General features: G+C 44.7%; 2 protein-coding genes across 4 annotated transcripts; one reads left to right on the plus strand and one right to left on the minus strand.

The window, feature by feature from the left end:
* Positions 1-6,815, plus strand: LOC147312122 (ICOS ligand-like). Its single transcript, XM_086266910.1, has 5 exons — positions 1-129; positions 1,549-1,926; positions 2,518-2,814; positions 3,402-3,476; positions 4,573-6,815. Exons 1-5 carry the CDS (start codon positions 102-104, stop codon positions 4,599-4,601), a joined length of 807 nt encoding a protein of 268 aa, XP_086123036.1. The 5' UTR covers positions 1-101; the 3' UTR covers positions 4,602-6,815.
* Positions 3,233-18,691, minus strand: LOC147312123 (V-set domain containing T-cell activation inhibitor 1-like). Of its 3 annotated transcripts, none has more exons than XM_086266909.1 (5): positions 18,553-18,691; positions 12,248-12,610; positions 11,877-12,167; positions 11,513-11,614; positions 3,233-11,259 (listed from the first exon to the last, which is right to left on the minus strand). In XM_086266909.1, the coding sequence occupies exons 2-5, from the start codon at positions 12,465-12,467 to the stop codon at positions 11,162-11,164; spliced, it is 711 nt and encodes a 236-aa protein (XP_086123035.1). In that variant the 5' UTR covers positions 12,468-12,610; positions 18,553-18,691; the 3' UTR covers positions 3,233-11,161. The 3 variants fall into 3 exon arrangements, with proteins under 3 accessions (XP_086123035.1, XP_086123033.1, XP_086123034.1); XM_086266907.1 differs by lacking the exon at positions 18,553-18,691 and adding an exon at positions 17,882-18,066; XM_086266908.1 differs by lacking the exons at positions 11,513-11,614; positions 18,553-18,691 and adding an exon at positions 17,882-18,068.
* Positions 18,692-20,101: the final 1,410 nt, after the last annotated feature.

A 20,101-nucleotide genomic window follows, 5' to 3' on the forward strand; every position in this document is an offset into this window, starting at 1 on the left:
CTTTATCAGGATGCGGTGCCCGAGTATCCACTGATGGACTGAACATCCTGCAGACACTGATCGAGTCTCACCAAAGCTTTTTGTTCTCCCTGCGGGGCGCGATGGAGTTTCTGCTCCTGATCTTTCTCTGTAAGTGAGATCGTCGCTTTTCTCATTTTGGTTTGTGCCAGTGTATTTTAATAAACCTTTGAAAGTTATTATTATTTTCCAAATAACAGCTGCAAAGAGCGTGGAAGAGAAAGAATATAAGTCATCATTGTTTAAAATGGCCTTTTTTAAATTAACATTTTGGGTTATAGTTCGTTATCTATAATTCAGTGTAGTAGCTGTAACTGACGGACTATAATCTTAAGTAATGGTTGTAAACCCAGGCAAAACAATCATAAACAGATTTAATCAGAAACCCTGCAGTGAAATCAGACAGCAGGTATGTAACAGGTAACAGGTTACGCCTCACTGAAACAGTGAGTCAGGCTATTCACAAACACCTGACGTGTGATACAAACTCACACACAACAACACTCAAACACCAAAATAAGGGACTTTAGTTAAAAGACAGAGAAATGAGGTTTCAGACTAAACAAAATAACTATATTAAATAAATGTCCGTGTCAGTTCCTTTGCAAACACATAATAATCCCAATCACTTAAGGAAAGACTGTCTCAGTATCTCAGACAGCAGAATACTCTCACACTGTTTTACTGCAACCACAAAGCAAAGGATGAGAAGCGACAGCGACCAAACTCCCACAGAGGAAGTCAACATCTGGGCTGGTCTGTGCTCACCCAGGAAAAAACCTCCCCTGGCCCTGTAGTCCAGGGAGCACACTCAGTCCATTCACTCAATGACGCTTTTAAACTCATTTCAACTTTTCATGACTTACAACATCAGCACACGTTACCATAGTAACACACAGCTACAGGTGGTACCTGTGCTAACACTGCTAGCCACTAACATGCTGTTATTAGTAATACAATAATACACTGACAGAAACAGTTTGAAACAAATGCATTTGAAATAATTAATCTCAAAGTATTCATCACCTTCAAACCGAGCTCTGAATTCACCAACAGGAACGTATTCTTCAGTACTCTTACAGTTCTCACCTGCTCGTTTGCTGTACATCTGTTGGGTTTCTCTCCACATCTCGCGTAGTTGCTCTCTGCGAGGTCAACTTCACACCCCGCCCCACAATTCCCTGGTTGGTGCAAAATTGAACAACAACCAATACCAGTGAACAAACTTCAGACTGACAGTCTGCTGCTCAGCCAGGATGGCAGCAGACTGCACGTCAGCGAACATTTTAGACTGTTCTCTCATTCTTTCAGTCACTTGTGGTCTGGGCGACATTTCAATAAACAGGAAAAGACTGGAAAAGCTTAAATGTACAAAGTCAGTTTCCATCATGTTAGCAGTGAACATTAAAGGCCTTTTCGACTCTGCTTGAGCCTCATGGGGTCAGGTGAACTTTGACCTGTGCCTGTTTTTGATGAATGCGCTGAATTTGCTCGTTTGGAATGAATGAATCGTTTTGTCTTTCGTCACAGTTCTCCTTGCACCTCTGCTGCTGCCAGCCTGGTGCCAAACCATCAATGGAAGCATTGGAGAGACGCTCCTTTGGCCGTGCATGCACAAACTTACTAAGAGGTTTGTCCGTGAGCAAACTTACATCTACTGGCAGGGGATGGACGGCAGCAGCAACCCCACTGTGGCCCACGTCTATGTGAAGGGAGAAGAAGACTTTCTTTATCAAAGCTCATCCTTTCAGAACAGGACTGCAATCTTCCTTTCTCAATTAGAGGATGGAAATTTCTCTCTCCTGATTAGAAACCTGATGCTGGACCACGATGGGACCTTCATTGAAGTTGTTTTTATTTCAGATGACTCAAAGGAGAATATCTGTCAGAAGACCCTGCATGTAGCAGGTCTGTATACTTCTCTCTGCAAAGCAAAAGCTGATTAACATTCCTGTTTTCCTCCTCAGCACAACCAGCTAAAGTAAAATCTTAGATACTCTTGTTCAGGTTTGGACCTCTGTAGAAAAATCTGTGTGAGTTTCTAAAAATAACAACATGAAAAAATAATAAGTTAGAGCTAAAAACTAAAGTGTAATCTGATCTCTAGACTCACTGATATCCTTCTTCCTCACCATCAATTTGGACTCACACAGGTGTAAAATTCCAGGTGGAGGCAGGTGGGGTGAACAGTGCACGCTGCATCATGTTACATTATGTTGAAATCATAAATTGACCCACAAATAATCGAAAAGGTACAAAATTGACCAGAAATGAAGAGAATGACATGTCTTATACTCTGTTTCCTGTGAAAGGACCAGACCGGGTTTGGATGCTTGGATGTTTTTGTGAACTACAGACGTCTGTGGGACCTCAGCCTGTGACGACCCACAGAAGCCGTTAACTCCTGTGGGTCATCACAGGCTGATAAATTAATCACATGCTCAAACACATTTGTACAGTCCAAAACATCCTGCTAAGCTGCTTGTGACTTGTTTCCAGCAGTCTTCCAGGAACCAAACATTGAGCTAAGCCAGGCCTCAGCAACCTGCAGCACGGCGGGGGGCTATCCTGAACCTGAGGTGACGTGGCTCTCCACAGACGACCAGGGGAATGAAACCATCCTGGAGCCACTGGAAGTAAAGACTGATAATAACACCAGGAATGGAACATTCAGCGTCTTCAGCAAAGCCAACATCAGCGGATTAAAAACTGTAACGTGCAGAATTTGTAATCCCACCTCGGGCGAATGTCAGACAACAACTAAAGACGTCTCACCTGCCGGGACTTTTATTACAGGTACTTAAAAGCCAGTAATATCTCACTGTTAAAGTCACAAGGACCACGAAACACCAGCTCAGGTCACAGAGTGTAACTGCCAAACTTTATTTATTCTTATTGTACATTTTTATTAGATATAATAAACTTTACATTCATGTTAGATCTGATCTAATACCAGCTTGTGTAATGATGGAACCAGGGGTGTCCAACTCCAGGCCTCGAGGGCCGGTGTCCTGCAGGTTTTAGACGTGTCCAACGCAGCTGATTCAAATGGCTAAATGACCTCCTCAACATGTCGAGAAGTTCTCCAGAGGCCTGGTGAAGAACTACTCATGTGATTGAGGTGTGTCGACCCAGGGTGAGATCTAAAAGCTGCAGGACACCGGCCCTCGAGGCCTGGAGTTGGACACCTCTGATGTAGACTCACTAACAATAACACCGATGTTCTCCTGTAGGGCATCAGGATAATCTGATCAAATGTTTCTAGAAGGCTCAGTCATCTTTGTTTCTTCTGCTGTGTCCTCGGAGCAGAACAAGCCTCTGCACACCGACAGACGTGATCAGTAAAACTAACACCACGCTCTTTTTATTGTGTTTTTTTAAAGGTGGCATCGCTGTCATCGTCATCATTACCGTCATCGTGGGGATTATCAGCATCGCTCTTTGTGTGTTCTGTCAATGTGAGTGATGATTGATATAAATGCTTCTGTGCTGAGTCAGTATTGTCTGAGTTACAGCCGAGTACAAAGACAGAAAACAGGAGTCACATCTGCAGGTTTCACTACGTTCTTAAAAAGCTTTTAGCTTCTGTGTTTTAGGTGAAAGTTTGCAGTCTGTCCGTACTCTGCTGCTCAGATCACTGGGCTCCTGTCTGCAGCGCTGACGGTGTAACAGTCACCCAAGAGCAAGGCACCAGGAATCAGAGGCAGTATTTTAACCCTTTAACATCCACCAGGGTAGTGGTGCTTCATCTAGGGTGGGGGTTATTCAGCTTCCACCTCTTTTTACTGAACCTTTGCCTGTGTGCAGCAGGTTTCACAGAAAAACGTCTGATGTCCAGAATGGACGAGGCTTTAGTTGAAAAGTAAGATCCTCTAGTTTCTACAAGTCACATGTGGTTAAAACTAAACCCGGCTGTCGACAGCTTAGCTGTGACCTGCTGAGAGGTGGACTGGAGTTGTTTCCTTGGATTAGACAGAGGGGCAAGTCCAGGAAAGAGTCTGAGAGTTCATACATGAAGAACCTAAATGCTAATACACAAGCAGCCATTTCAACAAGTTTGCAGGTCCTGAAAAGAAAAATACGCTTTTTCAAAGCTCTGTGTCCACAGCTTGAGTCAGCACAGTTAAGATTGGTTACTAGCTGTTATGAGCTGGTACTAGCTATTCACAGTGCAGCAACTAAAGCTAATTTGACAGTAGGGAGCAGGGACACAGGCCGAGTGCACCAGTTCAATCCAGTTTTATTTGTATTGCATCACAAAAGCAGTTGCCTCAGAGCAGCTGCTGGAGTACCTGAGAGATTCTGGGAGAGAGAAGATGTGGAAGTTAGACGCACCTGTTCAGGTCCAACAGTCTGTCACACAAAGTGTTAGGAAACAGTAAAAGTGTTTGTGAGCCTGAATGTGACACTGGTTGAGAGAACTTTTCTACCTTCTGCTTTCAGACACAATCAAATTCTCCCATAAACACAGTTTGTTGGATGTTTAGGAAAATGTTGGTCTTCAGTGTTCAAATCTCTTCTTTCCTGTTAATGAAAAACTTTCTTTTGTTGAAGTAAATGGAAGAAGAACCTCCACAGGATGAAGGTCTTTCTGTTTGACTGTGGACGTTAGAGGAACTCACATTTTTGGACACGAACACCAACGTGAACGCGGATGCTGGAGCCTTATTTTTTTATTTATCGTCTCTTATTGACAGTATGACATCTTAATGAACACTGACAGGTCCGGCTCCACATTGAGCAGGACGCCGGGTCCTTCTGAATCAGCTGACTCTCTTTTTACCATAACTTTAGAGGAGTTATAAGAGAAGCCACGCAACACTTTACTTAATGCTATAAAATTTTAAAGTGGCAGATTGCAGCCGACTTGTTTTCTGTCAGGAGTCGTTGGGAGAATGGAGCAGGAAGCATTATCAGGAGGAGGAAGGACCGTCCACCGTGCGCTCGGCTGTTTGTTTGGACTGAAACAGGAAGTGATCGGGTTTTGGAAGCGGTCTGCTGGGACTGAGTAATAAAGACTGGAATGCGCAGTGACCAACATCCATGTTATGACTGTTTCTGCAGGACACGTCCTTTTCTAAAGTCCACCCTTTACCCAGAGTTTATGACTGACATCTTCTTATTACAGCCAGAAGAAGGTCGGCCCGTCTAATGCTGTGCTTCCCGTATTAGTCATTAGCAGTGTTGGGCAAGTTACTTTGAAAAAATAATTAATTATAGTTACTAGTTACTTCTTCAAAAAAGTAACTGACTTAGTAACTGAGTTACCAGATTCTAAAAGTAATCAATTACTTGAAAAGTAACTATTGTGTTACTTTAAAAAACAGTTTAACGCTCTGGGGTCCAGGGTATTAATGTCCATTTTTGACTACTTTTGATGTTTCCTCCACATTTCACTTTAAAAACTGTTTATTTGTCTTGTTTGGTCTCATTGTTTTCAGCACAACCTCACGTGTCTGAATCTACAGTCATGTTTTAATTTTGACTGTATTAACACAATTGATCTAAAATCAGATAAAAAAACATCAAATCAGAGTAGAAGAAGTTATATTTTTACTGTAACAACCACAAACATGTTTAATGATCATATTTCATAACTTTAAATGCAAATATAAATTGTCAATTGTAATTTATATGCACAAGTTTTGCGAACAACAAAGTTATTTGCATCAATTTACCTTTTACCCTTTTTTAATAACCATTTCAAACTGTTTACAGAACAATCAGCTGTTCTTCAATAAGATGCCACAAATTATTTGTGCCACTCCAAATATTTCTGTCCACTATAAAGGAAACATCACAGCCTGATACCTGCAGGTCTGACAGCAGCAGGTGTGTCACTCCTGTTTCTACCTGGAGACAGCAGCCGCCTCATTGTTCTGACACACAACACAAAACTATCCACAACACATTAACTACACAAGACAACACATTAACTACACAAGACAACACATTAACTACACAAGACAACACACTAACTACACAAGACAGCACATTAACTACACAAGACAACACATTAACTACACAAGACAACACATTAACTACACAAGACAACACATTAACTACACAAGACAGCACATTAACTACACAAGACAACACATTAACTACACAAGACAGCACATTAACTACACAAGACAGCACATTAACTACACAAGACAGCACATTAACTACACAAGACAGCACATTAACTACACAAGACAACACATTAACTACACAAGACAGCACATTAACTACACAAGACAGCACATTAACTACACAAGACAACACATTAACTACACAAGACAACACATTAACTACACAAGACAACACATTAACTACACAAGACAGCACATTAACTACACAAGACAGCACATTAACTACACAAGACAACACATTAACTACACAAGACAACACATTAACTACACAAGACAACACATTAACTACACAAGACAGCACATTAACTACACAAGACAACACATTAACTACACAAGACAGCACATTAACTACACAAGACAGCACATTAACTACACAAGACAACACACTAACTACACACTCCAAACACGCTAAACGTCACAAATCTCTCTCTCTCTCTCTCTCTTGCCGTCACTCCTAAATCTTCCCCCTCTTCCTAAACAACCAAACGTCATATTGCCATATCATTTTTTGATTGGTCGACATGGTGCATTTTTTCACCAACACCAATGGGCTGTTTTTTGTTGTGGTTTTTTTTGCTCATAAGCAGAGAGGTCTCGCTGCTGTCCTTAGACAGTAAACGTGACGAAACTATTGAGGAAAAACAGCGCGTATATCTTGTTTATCATGACTCTGGTTTTACTGGCCTATCAGCACAGTTTATAAACTGGTATATGTCACCTTGTTGCTTTGTCTTGAAGTGGTCATGTGATTGACCACGACTACTTTATTCTTCCTCAGTCAAACAGCAGCACTCGTGCGATTGTTTTGTCCCCTGAGCTCCAGGTGTTGTGCCAAAAAGTGGTCGTCGGCCAGAAAGTGATCGCCGCCCGCGAGAGCGCAGCTGCTTAAAGCTGCAGCGCCCAGATTACTTACAGCTACTTCCTGCAACTGATACAAGATGCGGTAAACTGAACACAGCTTCAACCGTCTGTTTGTTGAAAAATAGTAACGGACTGCATTTTCTGTAACGGTGTTGTAACGATAGGGATAGTAATTAGTTAGATACGTCGTTACTAAAAAAGTAATGCCGTTACTTGTAACGCTGTTATTCCCATCACTGGTCATTTACAGGTATTTTTCTGTACTTCTTAACTATTGCAGTGCATTGTGGGAGCAAGAACCCCAAAAGGAGGGCAAAATAAGAGCAAGAGCAGACATTAGACTTTTTTAAGGCTTCATTTAGGTTTTAGACTCTGGAGTTGGAGAAGCTGCCTTCACATTTCTGTGGTAAATATTAAACTTTTAGATTTTTTTTATTAAGATAATGTTTTTCAAAACACTCAGTGATTTTGTTTAGAAAGAATTGTTAATTTATTTGTTAAATGGTGTCCACTGTATCCAGATAAGTCAGGAATATGTTGCTGACTTACTTTGAAAAGAGTTGTTATTTAGGTTTAACATGACATAAACTTTCCATTTTAGTTAATTATCTTTCGCTATGATACTCGGTTTGGCTTCCAGTGGCTGGAGCAGTTTTCATGAATACCATCTGGTCTTTAAGTCTGAGGTCATTTGCTGTTTCTCCATCCAAACTCCGCTTCTGGTCCCAACATCAAACGATCACTGAGAGTTAAAAACTGTCTAAATTCTTTCATCTTTAATGAAATGATCAGTGTAACAATTAAGTTTAACATCCATGAAAACAGACTTTATGAAGTTTAACGGATTTAGAAGATAGCAGGAAGTTGATATAGCATGATATAGCACAGTGAAGCTGGAGGATGAACGCTAACTTTTTTCCACTCAATAAAAGTTAACATGAGGGTTCCTGATGGTTAGAGACAAATGCAATCGCATGGCAGGATGCTGTAAACTTCAGCCAGGAGAACAACTGAGATAATCCATCCACAATACGAGGTTAGTCATTCATATACTGCTGCATGGGCTGTAGTTACATCGTAAGGGTTTAAAACTGAGCTTTAAAATGAACAGTGGTGGTAAAAACCAAGAGAGGCCGACAGTGATCACTGACTGTTTTTAGGGGCTTGTTCAGATTAAATAGAACAAAATACAAAACATGTTAAAAACACAATAATAAACACACCGTAGGTTGGACCTGGAAGCAGGCTCATCATCACTTAAAGACCAGATAGCAGTGTTGCCAGCTTAGCGAGTTTGTCGCTATATTTAGTGAGTTTCAGACCCCCTTAGCCACTTTTTTCTAAGAAGCGACTAACAACAAATCTGGTGACTTTTTCTGGTGTTATTGGAGACTTATGATGACACATATCGCTCTTACTCTCAACAAGCAACAGGTGCTGCCACAGGTGCAGGTGGGCAACAGGTGGGCACCTCGCCCGTGCCAAAGCGCTCACAGGCAGCGGGTAGTCCTCACGGAATGACTGAAGTAATGTTGTTAAGTCCTTAAAGTCATATTCTTTTATTGTCATGACTGTATTTGAAGCTATTTTTGTATGATACCTGATTTATATGGAATATGGCTGAAGTAAACTAAAGCCTAAAATACTTAGTCAGTCATTTGTTTAATAGTAATTTAACATTATATAATTCACATATAAAACTATGAATTGTAATTTTAAATGGTTTAAAAGCAGGTAGAATAGCATATGTAGGCAAGTATACTTCTCCTTTTATCAAGAAGCAAAGACAAAAAGGGGAACAAAAGAAACAGGGCAGGGTTCGGTGGTTGAATCATCCGTCCCCACCAATGCCACAACCAAATCTACGCCCTTGGAGGAGTTGGCAACACTGCCGGATATTTAGTTGTCTGCTTCTCTCTGGGCTTTGCACAGCTCTGACTGCTAGCTAGCTAACTAGCTAAAGTCAGCCATGTAGATAATAATAATGGATTGCATTTATATAGCCCTTTTCAAGGCACCCAAATGCCACTATTCATTCACTCTCACATTCATACACTGGTGGAGGCAGCTATGGTTGTAGCCACAGCTGTCCTGGGGCAGGCTGCCATATCGCGCCATCGGCCCCTCTGGCCAACACCAGTAGGCGGTAGGTGAAGTGTCTTGCCCAGGGACACAATGACCTGGACAGAGAGCCCGGGGATCGAACCGGTGACCTTCCGGTTACAGATACGCTTCTCAACCCCCTGAGCCACGGTCGCCCCATAACTGGGAAAAGTGAAAACTTCATGGTTCTACTGATGTATAGAGAGGAAGAAATAATTTTAGGACTATAAAAACTTCCATAATAATACTTATGCTCCACGGTTGCCTTTACTGTACACTTTAAAGGGTTTCAGGAAAAGTTACACAAACTCTCGTTTTAGCCTCAGACTATCCTGGCTCGTGCTAGCAAATGCTAATGTTAGCCTCTGATTTAGGCTGCTAAAGTACAGACTTTTAGCTAGCTGACCAGGATAGACTAATTTGGTGGTTAACAGACTGAAGTCCAACTTTTGTTGAAAATTTACCCACATGGAAAAGATAAATATAACTCTTATAAAGTTTGTATCTGTCCTGTGTGAAACTTGTATGAAAAGCATACAAGAGTGAAAACAGATATAAGATCCCTTGAAAAATTATATAAATGAAACTTGTGTGTTTTGGATACTAAAACAATAAATGAAAGTAATGAGAAAGTGGCCACTTTCATGAGTAAATCATGTAAGTTTTTACTATTTCTTTTCCATGTGGGTTATGTAGTGCTGAGCATGTCATTTCTGGTATTGTGGGATATTTTTGTGACCTCGTTGAGCTAATGTGGTTAAATCATAACTATATCTTGATTGAAGCATAATATAAGCACTGTGCTGGTGTGCAGGGCTGTGATATGCCTTATGGGGATGCTGCTAAAATATATAATTGTCTATATCACACTTTTAGCCTAATAATGAGAAGAGATATTTGCATGTCTTCCTTCAGATCCTTAGAGATTATTTGAGAAGTGGATCATCAGCTTTTACTAAATGAAACACCTTTTACCTGTAAGCCTGGTTTAGTAACCTGTCCTAATAAATTTGTGTTGTATTTCTTATAAGGGGCAAAGTGGTGTCAGCCCTGCGCTGAGAGGGCTGTGCTCATCCATCCGCCCTGTTCTAACAAAGACACGTTTCAGGAACACCTGTAGTTCCCTTTTATTCATATAGCATCAGTGAACAAACACACGTGTTACTGTAAGGTGAAGACCCCACAGAGTTAATGCAGGACAAACGTTCACTCGGATTCATTGATGAAGTGAATGCAGGACTACATGTGTGTCCTTCTCATGAGTGGACACACATGGATGTGAACCACGCGTGTTTGGCTGAGCCAAACAACCGCAGCAGTGATTCGAACCTAAAGTACTCTGGATACTGTTACTGTACAAATACTATTACATGTTTGTTGGTCAGGTGTCCTGTAGGAAGAAAACACGTGAATGTGCATGAACGCGTTTACATGAGGACAAAGTGACTTCAAGGGAAATACAAATCTTCACATTTTGATGTCTGTCAGTTATTTTGTTCATGAATCGGCTGTTTAGTAGTTCTAGGATGAGATGGATGCTGTCATCATATTTTAGGATAGGTTTTAAGGTGAAGAGAGTAAAAGAATATTTCACTTTAAACGTGCCGATGTTGTTGTGGACTAAGCTCAGATAATTATAGGTTGTAACTGCATAGTATGGTTAAGGATATAAACATTAAGTCTAAGCTCTTCCTCTCCTGTCCGTCTTTCTGATCTGTCTCCATCTCTGAGTGAACGTAGCTCTCACCTTTAGCTTTAGCACACACTGTGAGACACACTGTGAGACTGGTCTTTAGGGTCTTGGTCTCACTCTGAATCTTAATGCAGGCTTCATCTGTGGTCATCCTGCCTCGATGGCAGGAGAGCTGACCTCAGAGCTGTGCTTCTCCTGAGCTTTCTCTTTGGCTGTCTGCGCCTGAATGGAAGGACAACGTTCCTGCATTGAGGTACAGCAGAGCAGCAGTGTTTGTTTTAACACACGTATCCCCGACAAAGTCCTGCCAGTACTGGTCAGCCCGTGTGCAGCGCCACCTTCCTGTACAGCACTAGCACACACCTCCATTCTCTGCTAGCAAAGCACCGTTGGAAAGATAAGCAGCTGACGGCTCAGGGCTGTCTGGCCTCCGTTGTCTCTGTTGGTGATCTAGAGCAAAAGAAAAATGTGTCAGTCACAAACCAGGACAGCAGGGGGCGCTCGCCAACTTTTGTTCAGTGTTAATGATGCTGCTGTGACACTAAGAGCACTCTGGCTAACGTGTGCGCAACATTTTTTGTAATAAATTAAAATTTTGATGTTTACATATTAATATCAGCTGTCCATAATTATTGTTCGACACGAAATCAGATAATTGTATCTGTTAAAACGGTAAAAGAACAACATTCAGAAGCTTACTTACATTTCTTGTAGCCAAAGGCTGCGAGTACTATCAGTACTACAAGTACGATGGCTACTATAAATACTCCAATCCCAGCCGTTTCAGCCACAGGCAGACCTTCAACTGTAAATAAGCAGATTATGTTGCATTTGTGGGTGATGCACAAAGTTATTGTGACTGCATGGATCATGAATGTAGTGGAAATGTAGTATAAATGTAAAGTCATAAATAGTAGCTTCAGTTTATTTGGTGTGTAAGTAAGTTAGCTGTGATGTGACAGTAATGGACAACAAATAAAACTGCAGCTGATCAGCAGCTCTGCTCATTTCAGCAATGCAAGTTGTCAGCTGGATGCTGATTAATGGTGATGTAACCCTCTGTATACCTGCAGGCAGGGCTGCAGTTGCTCCCACAGTCTTGTTAGAAGTTGGGTTGTAAACGTTGCAGGTCACCGTCTTTGACCCCGTGATGTTGGCTGTGCTGATGACGCTGTAGGTGCCGTCTTCCTCCTTGTGGATCTGCAAGGTCGGAACATCAGGTGGTTCCAGTGCACGTTCATGTCCTTCGTGGTCGATGGAAATCCATGCCAGTTCAGGTTCAGGAAAGCCCCCCTGTGTTATGCAAGTTGCTGTCATCTTCTTTTGGTTGATCTCAATGTTTGGCTCCTTAAAATTAGCTGTAAATATTGTAAATATGTATTAATGACATATATAAGATAACAAGTTTGATGTGCTGTAAAATGACGCAGATACCAACCTGCTACATGAACCATGGTTTGGCAGAGTTTGTCCTTGATTTCTCTTGCGTGGTTGAAAACGACTTTAAGGGACTTCAGGTTGTCTTCATGCATCAGCGGATCGATGATAAGGGACAAGTTTCCAGATCGTAACTGATCAGGAAAGATTTTGGTTCTGTTTTTAAATGGCAAGCTTTGATGTTCCAAATCCTCCTTTCCATTCCTGTAATAGTGGAGCATTTCAGTATTGTTTTGGTTCTGCCAATAAATGCTGACTTTCTGTGGATCAAACTGTTTGCTGAGTGTGCACTGCCAGAGTAATGGCTCTCCTCTGGTTCCATTAGTTTCAGAGGAAGCTGCCACCAGTGGGAACCCATAGAGAGCTGCAACGAAACAGACAAAGGTTCAGTCAGAACGAACAAAACAAAACAAATTTCCCACGTGTGGGACTAATAAAGGTTATCTTATCTTATCTTAAACCATAACCGCCATTCATCATAGTCGCTCCTTTGGCAGTCTGAAATCATGCAACCTGTCAGCCGTCCAACTATTAATGAAAATTATAACAAAGTTTTCAAAACAAACGTGGTAATAGTGGGACAATACAGAGGCAACAAGGCGCTAACGATGTGGAAACAATACGTTAATTTCTAAAGCACCAACCCAGTAAGACACTGTATGACCAGCGAGCTCAGATGAGTTCTGTTGACATTTTGTAACTGGATAAAAACCAGAAACTGAAGGTAATAATGTATGCACAAATACTTATCAGGCAACACCAGTTAGTAATGGTGCACTAATGTATGTGTAACAACACAGGGGCGTAATTTCCAATAATCAGACCCAGCCAATACCCCCCCCCCCCCCAATAAAATTATGAATTATCTTGCATGAGTAGGCTATTGAATTTATTTACTCATTTCAGTTATTATAATCAAAATAGTTGCATGTTTAATCATCCGGGATTTTACCCAGATTTATTTATTTATTTATTTAGTGTCACGGCTGCACAGCAGTCGTGTGGTGAATTGAGAAAAGGATCCAAGATGCAGGCACTGACTGGGGTGCGAGTGAAAATTTATTTGCAGAGGTGATAAAGTGACAAAACAGGAAGAGCAGAGCGGGGAGTAAACCAACCTAAACTGGGAAAACTAAAGAACAAAACTTAAACCAGACACTCACGGGAGGAGGAGCGAAATGCACAAAGAGAGATGGCAGAGAGACGCAGAATGAATACCAGGTAACAGAATAATGCAGACTGACATGGAGTTAAACAGACGACGTGACAGAGAGCACAGGAAAACACAGGGCTTAAATACACGGGGAGTAATCAGGGAATGGGCCACAGGAGGGAGACACAGCTGGGAGCAATAAGGCTAACGAGACAGGGGAGTGGTAAAACTGAACACACTGACATGAGACATGAACTTTCAGAATAAAACAGGAAACTAACAGACACAGAGAACCAGACCGGACACTGAACTTGACAGGCAGACTCATGAGCAGACACAATAACACCATGGACAGACAGAGGGAACACAGAGAAGTGGAAGCAGGCAGGCAAAGAACAGAAACCTAACAAATGGCAAAATCACAACAGAATACACACTCTGAATGAACAAAAGCATAAGGAACACAAAACACTGAGTCCTCAGACTCAGGACCATGACAGTACCCCCCCCTCAAGGGCTGGCACCAGACAGCCCAACAGAAACACAAAAACGGACCAAAGCCAAAAAAACCCCCCACGAACCAAAAAACAGAAAACGACCCGACCAGGGCGGGCGGTGGGGGTCCAGGACGGAGGGACATAGTCCGAAAAGGCCCAGACGGACAAGGTCAGGGGGCCGACCCGGAGGCCAAAAACAGTTCAGTTCCGGGGGCCGACCGCGTGAAAGGCAGCAGCAGTGGGGCAGGTCCGGAGGCCGGCCACGCAGTAGGCAGTGGTGTGGAAACAGTTCTGGGGGCCGACCGTGCAGACAGCAACAGCGGTGTGGAAACAAGTCCGGAGGCCGGCCACGTGGAAGGTAGTGGCGGCGTTCAGGAGGGCGTTCAGGAGGGCGTCCACAGTGGCGGAGATGCCCAACAAGTGGCCTGGCAGATGACCGACGATGTGGAGGTGGTAGTAGGGGACCTGAAGGCTGCGTGGCCCCTGCAGCCCCAGGCGAAGCGGAGGCTGGACCAGACGAGGCGGAGGCGGAGGCTGGACCAGACGAAGCTGATGAGGATGATGAGGATGCGGAGGCTGGACCAGGCGAGGCTGAAGCAGAAGCGGAGGCCGGACCAGGCGAGGCTGATGAGGATGCTGGAGCCGGACCAGGCGATGCTGATGAGGATGCTGGAGCCGGACCAGGCGATGCTGATGAGGAGGCTGGAGCCGGACCAGGCGATGCTGATGAGGAGGCTGAAGCCGGACCAGACGAGGATGAAGCGGAGGCTGAAGCCGGACCAGACGAGGATGAAGCAGTGGCTGGACCAGACGAGGATGAAGCGGAGGCTGAAGCCGGACCAGACGAGGATGAAGCAGTGGCTGGACCAGACGAGGATGAAGCAGTGGCTGGACCAGACGAAGCAGCTGACGAGGATGAAGCAGTGGCTGGACCAGACGAAGCAGCTGACGAGGATGAAGCAGTGGCTGGACCAGACGAAGCAGCTGATGAGGAAGCAGTGGCTGGACCAGACGAAGCAGCTGATGAGGAAGCAGTGGCTGGACCAGACGAAGCAGCTGATGAGGAAGCAGATGCTGGACCAGGCGATGCCGAAGCAGATGCTGGACCAGGCGATGCCGAAGCAGATGCTGGACCAGATGCTGGACCAGGCGATGCTGAAGCAGATGCTGGACCAGGCGATGCTGATGAGGAAGCGGAAGCTGGACCAGGCGAGGGTGATGAGACTGCAGCTGGTGATGAGACTGCAGCTAGTGATGAGACTGCAGCTGAGGGCTGGACGGGCTCCTCGGGCCCCCCAGCTGACGAGGCAGATGGCTGGACGGGCTCCTCGGGCCCCCCAGCTGACGAGGCAGATGGCTGGACGGGCTCCTCGGGCCCCCCAGCAAAAACAGTCTCAGAACCAGTGGGCACTAAAGCCCCTGGCACACACAGGACAGAACCAGCAGGTGCGGAGACCTCTGGCAGAGACAGAAAAGAACCAGCAGGCACACGGGCCTCTGGCAGGGACGCAACAGAACCAGCAGGCGCACGGGCCTCTGGCAGGGACGCAACAGAACCAGCAGGCGCACGGGCCTCTGGCAGGGACGGAACAGAACCAGCAGGCACACGGGCCTCTGGCAGGGACGGAACAGAACCAGCAGGCGCACGGGCCTCTGGCAGGGACGGAACAGAACCAGCAGGCGCACGGGCCTCTGGCAAACACATGGCAGACTGCAGCTGCACAGAGCATTGGGTCTGCTCAGGCAGCGACGGCCAGGTGTGGTCCTCAGCTGGCTTCTTAACCGCCAGGGGTCCTGAGTCTGCTGGGGGCTGAGACCCAGCCTCTGGGGAGGCCCTGGGGCGAGTAACAGTCTCTAAATTAGCCAGTTTCTGAGAAACTAGAGTGGTTTTAATGCATTTGTCTCTCCGCTCAAAATGGGTGCTAGGAACGAGATTCAAAATGGGTGGCACAGACACAGCCTCCAGTATGGAGGGAACGGGTGATCGGGCTAATGGCATAGATGCAGGCTGGGCTAATGAACTGGCTAAAGGCTGATGTACTGGTTGAAGTGAGACTGGAGTTGGTGGTGGAGTGGATGAAACACAGTCAGCTACTGTTATGGATGTTTTGAAAATGCCAACTTGTGAGAGGTCAGTTACCACGAAGGTAGGTAAACGCCGTGTACTGTCTTTACCCTCCCCATGAACGGCCCCAGAAAACACAGTCCCAGAAGCACCAGCGTCCTTAAAACTCACCACAGCTGGTCGCACAGGAGTCCCTGAATCCGGCTGTGGGGTGAAGCGTCGGTGGCGCGAATGTTTCCTCCCCACCGCTGACGGCTCCGACAGGCAGGGAAAAACCTCTGGGGGGGTCGGGCCGTGAAACCTCCGGTGGGTGAATCTGAGACGGATGCTTTGTGGCGGTCGTAGTCCATTGTTGCTGGGCACAATTGGCTACTTCCCGAGCTTGCACCGCTTCCTGGGCTTTATGCAGCTCAGCGATTAAGTCTGTAAATCCCCGGACCTGGTGGAGATAGGGATTTCCGGCCAGGATTGCCTCAACGGCATTTATCCCCACAACTTTCGCTCGTGCATTGGAGGTGTGGGTTACCCAGTCCACCAGGCGTAGGGCACGTGTGAGGTCGCTCTCCCCGGCCAAGACCGCTGGATCCATTCTTGTGGTCGCGTCGTACTGTCACGGCTGCACAGCAGTCGTGTGGTGAATTGAGAAAAGGATCCAAGATGCAGGCACTGACTGGGGTGCGAGTGAAAATTTATTTGCAGAGGTGATAAAGTGACAAAACAGGAAGAGCAGAGCGGGGAGTAAACAAACCTAAACTGGGAAAACTAAAGAACAAAACTTAAACCAGACACTCACGGGAGGAGGAGCGAAATGCACAAAGAGAGATGGCAGAGAGACGCAGAATGAATACCAGGTAACAGAATAATGCAGACTGACATGGAGTTAAACAGACGACGCGACAGAGAGCACAGGAAAACACAGGGCTTAAATACACGGGGAGTAATCAGGGAATGGGCCACAGGAGGGAGACACAGCTGGGAGCAATAAGGCTAACGAGACAGGGGAGAGGTAAAACTGAACACACTGACATGAGACATGAACTTTCAGAATAAAACAGGAAACTAACAGACACAGAGAACCAGACCGGACACTGAACTTGACAGGCAGACTCATGAGCAGACACAATAACACCATGGACAGACAGAGGGAACACAGAGAAGTGGAAGCAGGCAGGCAAAGAACAGAAACCTAACAAATGGCAAAATCACAACAGAATACACACTCTGAATGAACAAAAGCATAAGGAACACAAAACACTGAGTCCTCAGACTCAGGACCATGACATTTAGACAGACATCTTACCCCCCACCCAATGCTCAGCACAAAGTTACACCCATGTACAACACGACAAACCTGTTAATAACATGGTAACAGCCATGAATAATAGTTTTCATTTAACAATTTAATGGAAAGATTCAGAAATCATAGTATAATGAACAGCAGTACACGAGAACTGCAGTATATCAGTAACGTGTTTTATGATTATTTCATTTTCATGATTTTATTAACTCTAACAAACGTAATAGATCACAGTGTGAGCAGTTTGTCACATTCAATAAATTTCATTGAACAAAAAATGAATGAATGTTTGTTTGATTGGTTAACTGTATCTTTAAGAAGCAGGCGCCGCGCTTTAATACATCTTACTTCCCACTATCACACAGCATAGTGCTGTGGAAACGTCACAGCTTCCTCTCGTACTGACACACAGAACAACCAACCAAACAAAGTTATAATTTAATTATTTAATAATAAATGAATAATTATTAATAACCACGTTTTTTTTAAGCTACAGCCTGTTAGCAGCAGCTAGCTCCAGGCCACTGAAAGGTCACAAGCAGAATGGCTGAATCATCACCTCACTGCTTCACGCTGACGGATTTATGAAAGTAAAAGTGCAATAAAGTCAAAATCAGACCTACCGAAGAAGAAATAAAAGCTTTTCTTCTCCATCGTGAACGAAAACCCACTGGTTTGTCTCAACACGGCTGCCTGCCTGGCCACACCTGATGCCTACGATGTTTCTGCCACTGCGTTTACGTCACGCTTGCTCCGCCCTCTCAGGGCGGGCCTGATGCAAAACTTCGACTGCTGGGATTTTGTGGTCAGACACCATCTCCAGCTACGAGACAGATGTCGACTCTGATCTGCTTCATTTCTCTTTCATTAAACCTGTCAGCGCTCTGAAAGAGGTGTAGGTGTTGTTATAAGGCTGTTATTAACCCGTAATTACATTTGTCAGATTTCACCAACAGATTATTTTTTTCACTTGAAAATGTCAAAGAATACTTTAGATCTTTAAGGTTCAATAACTAAATCACTGAAAAAGCAGCTTAGGTGTGTGTGTGTGTGTGTGTGTGTGTGTGTGTGTGTGTGTGTGTGTGTGTGTGTTGGGATGCCAGGTTGGTGGTAATGCTCCTTCTGTGGGTTTCCTGTCAACGTTTTGTTGCTCTATTACTGCCTGACTTGAAGTTCTTTCTTTTGTAAATAAAAACCTGAGAGACAAAACTCTGGATTAATAAAAGTTTGCTGTTCCTCCAACCGTCTGTAGTACAAGCTGTTAAAGAGCAAGAACAAGAAGGACTCTGCCTACCTGCTGCAGTAAGTCTGTCCTCTTTGATGGGTAAAGCTGACGTAGCTCCTCGAATATTTTCTGTTGTTCTTAAATTCAAGTTTACATGAACTGCACGAGTTAATCACACAGTGTAGAAACTGCTGTGCTTCTGTTTCAGTCGCTCCCTATAAGAGGAAGTGTTGCAGCCACTCCTTCATGCAAACAATGTGAACAGACTGGTACGTCAACTTTGTGTGTTTAATTTAAAAAAGAAAAGGTGCCTTATTCTCTGCATGTTTAAGTCAGTCTGAGGTGACTTGTTTGCCTTGCAGCAGTTTGAAGGCTTCTGTCTCTAGAATGAGAAGACGGGTTCAGCACGGGTTGGGGAGGGGGGCACCGTGTCATCAGACTGAACCAAAGCCAGGGTCTAACTGGTTAACTGGACTGTGGTTGGTCAGTGTTGCTTGGTGATGGAGCAGAGAAATTAAAACTGAGCTCAGTGTGGAAAACGATGCTTTAAGGAGTTCGTGAACTCAGAGCGAGGGGGAATTCAGATATTACAGTGAGGGAAAAATTCACTTCCTCCTGCTAAATTTGTAAGTTTGTTCACTTCCAAAGAAACGAACAGTCTCTAATTTTAGTGTATGTTTTATTTGAATAAGACAAAATAACATGACAGCTCTTTGGTCTTTCCCGAGGGACTGTACTGGGTCCTGGTGTTGTTGTTGTTGATGTGTGGCTGGCAGCTGCAAGGCTGCAGCCAAGTGCGTTGGAGTGTACAGCAACTGGAAATAAAGACATGTATTCTGAATGTGTTACAATGTGGTTGGGTCCAACATGCATCTACAGTGGTGCTGATAGCCAGGAGTGTGGCGTGGTGGAACCAACACGGGGCCAGCCAGTGGGACCAGCTGCAGGACCGGTCTAAGCACCGGATGCAGCTAATAGAAAGTCTGTCAGCTCCCCATGGAAGTGGCCGGTCTCTACAGTGAGGCCTGCATCGACACTGCCTACCTGTGCACCCATACCCTTCAATACCATCGTTCCCTCGAAGCTGGACAGGAAACTGCAGGATCTAGGACTGAGCAGCTCCCTCTGCAGCTGGATCCTTAGCTTCCTGTCTGACAGACGCCAGGTGGTCAGACTGGGCAGCATCACCTCATCCCCCATCACACTGAACACTGGTGCTCCACAGGGGTGTGTACTGAGCCCTCTCCTGTACTCACTCTACACCTACGACTGCACAGCCACTAGCAGCTCCAACATCATTGTGAAGTTTGCGGACGACACTACAGTGGTGGGTCTTATCACCAACGGTGATGAGACGGCTTACAGGGAGGAGGTCAGTGCCCTGACCCACTGGTGTCAAGACAACCATCTCACCCTCAACGTCGCAAAGACAAAGGAGTTGATAGTGGACTTCCGGAGGTGCAGAGAAGTACACACCCCCATCACCATCAACGGCGCTGCTGTGGAGAGAGTGAGCAGCTTCCGGTTCCTTGGCGTACACCTGGCTGAGGATCTTACGTGGTCAGTACACACAAACAAAACAGTGAAGAAGGCCCAGCAGCGCCTCTTCTTTCTCAGG

This window comes from Aulonocara sp. 'chitande type north' Nkhata Bay, linkage group LG16 (genome assembly GCF_057382095.1).
Source record: "Aulonocara sp. 'chitande type north' Nkhata Bay isolate Kocher_YH1m ecotype deep benthic linkage group LG16, A_spYH_male_GT1.1, whole genome shotgun sequence".
Lineage (NCBI taxonomy): Eukaryota > Metazoa > Chordata > Actinopteri > Cichliformes > Cichlidae > Aulonocara > Aulonocara sp. 'chitande type north' Nkhata Bay.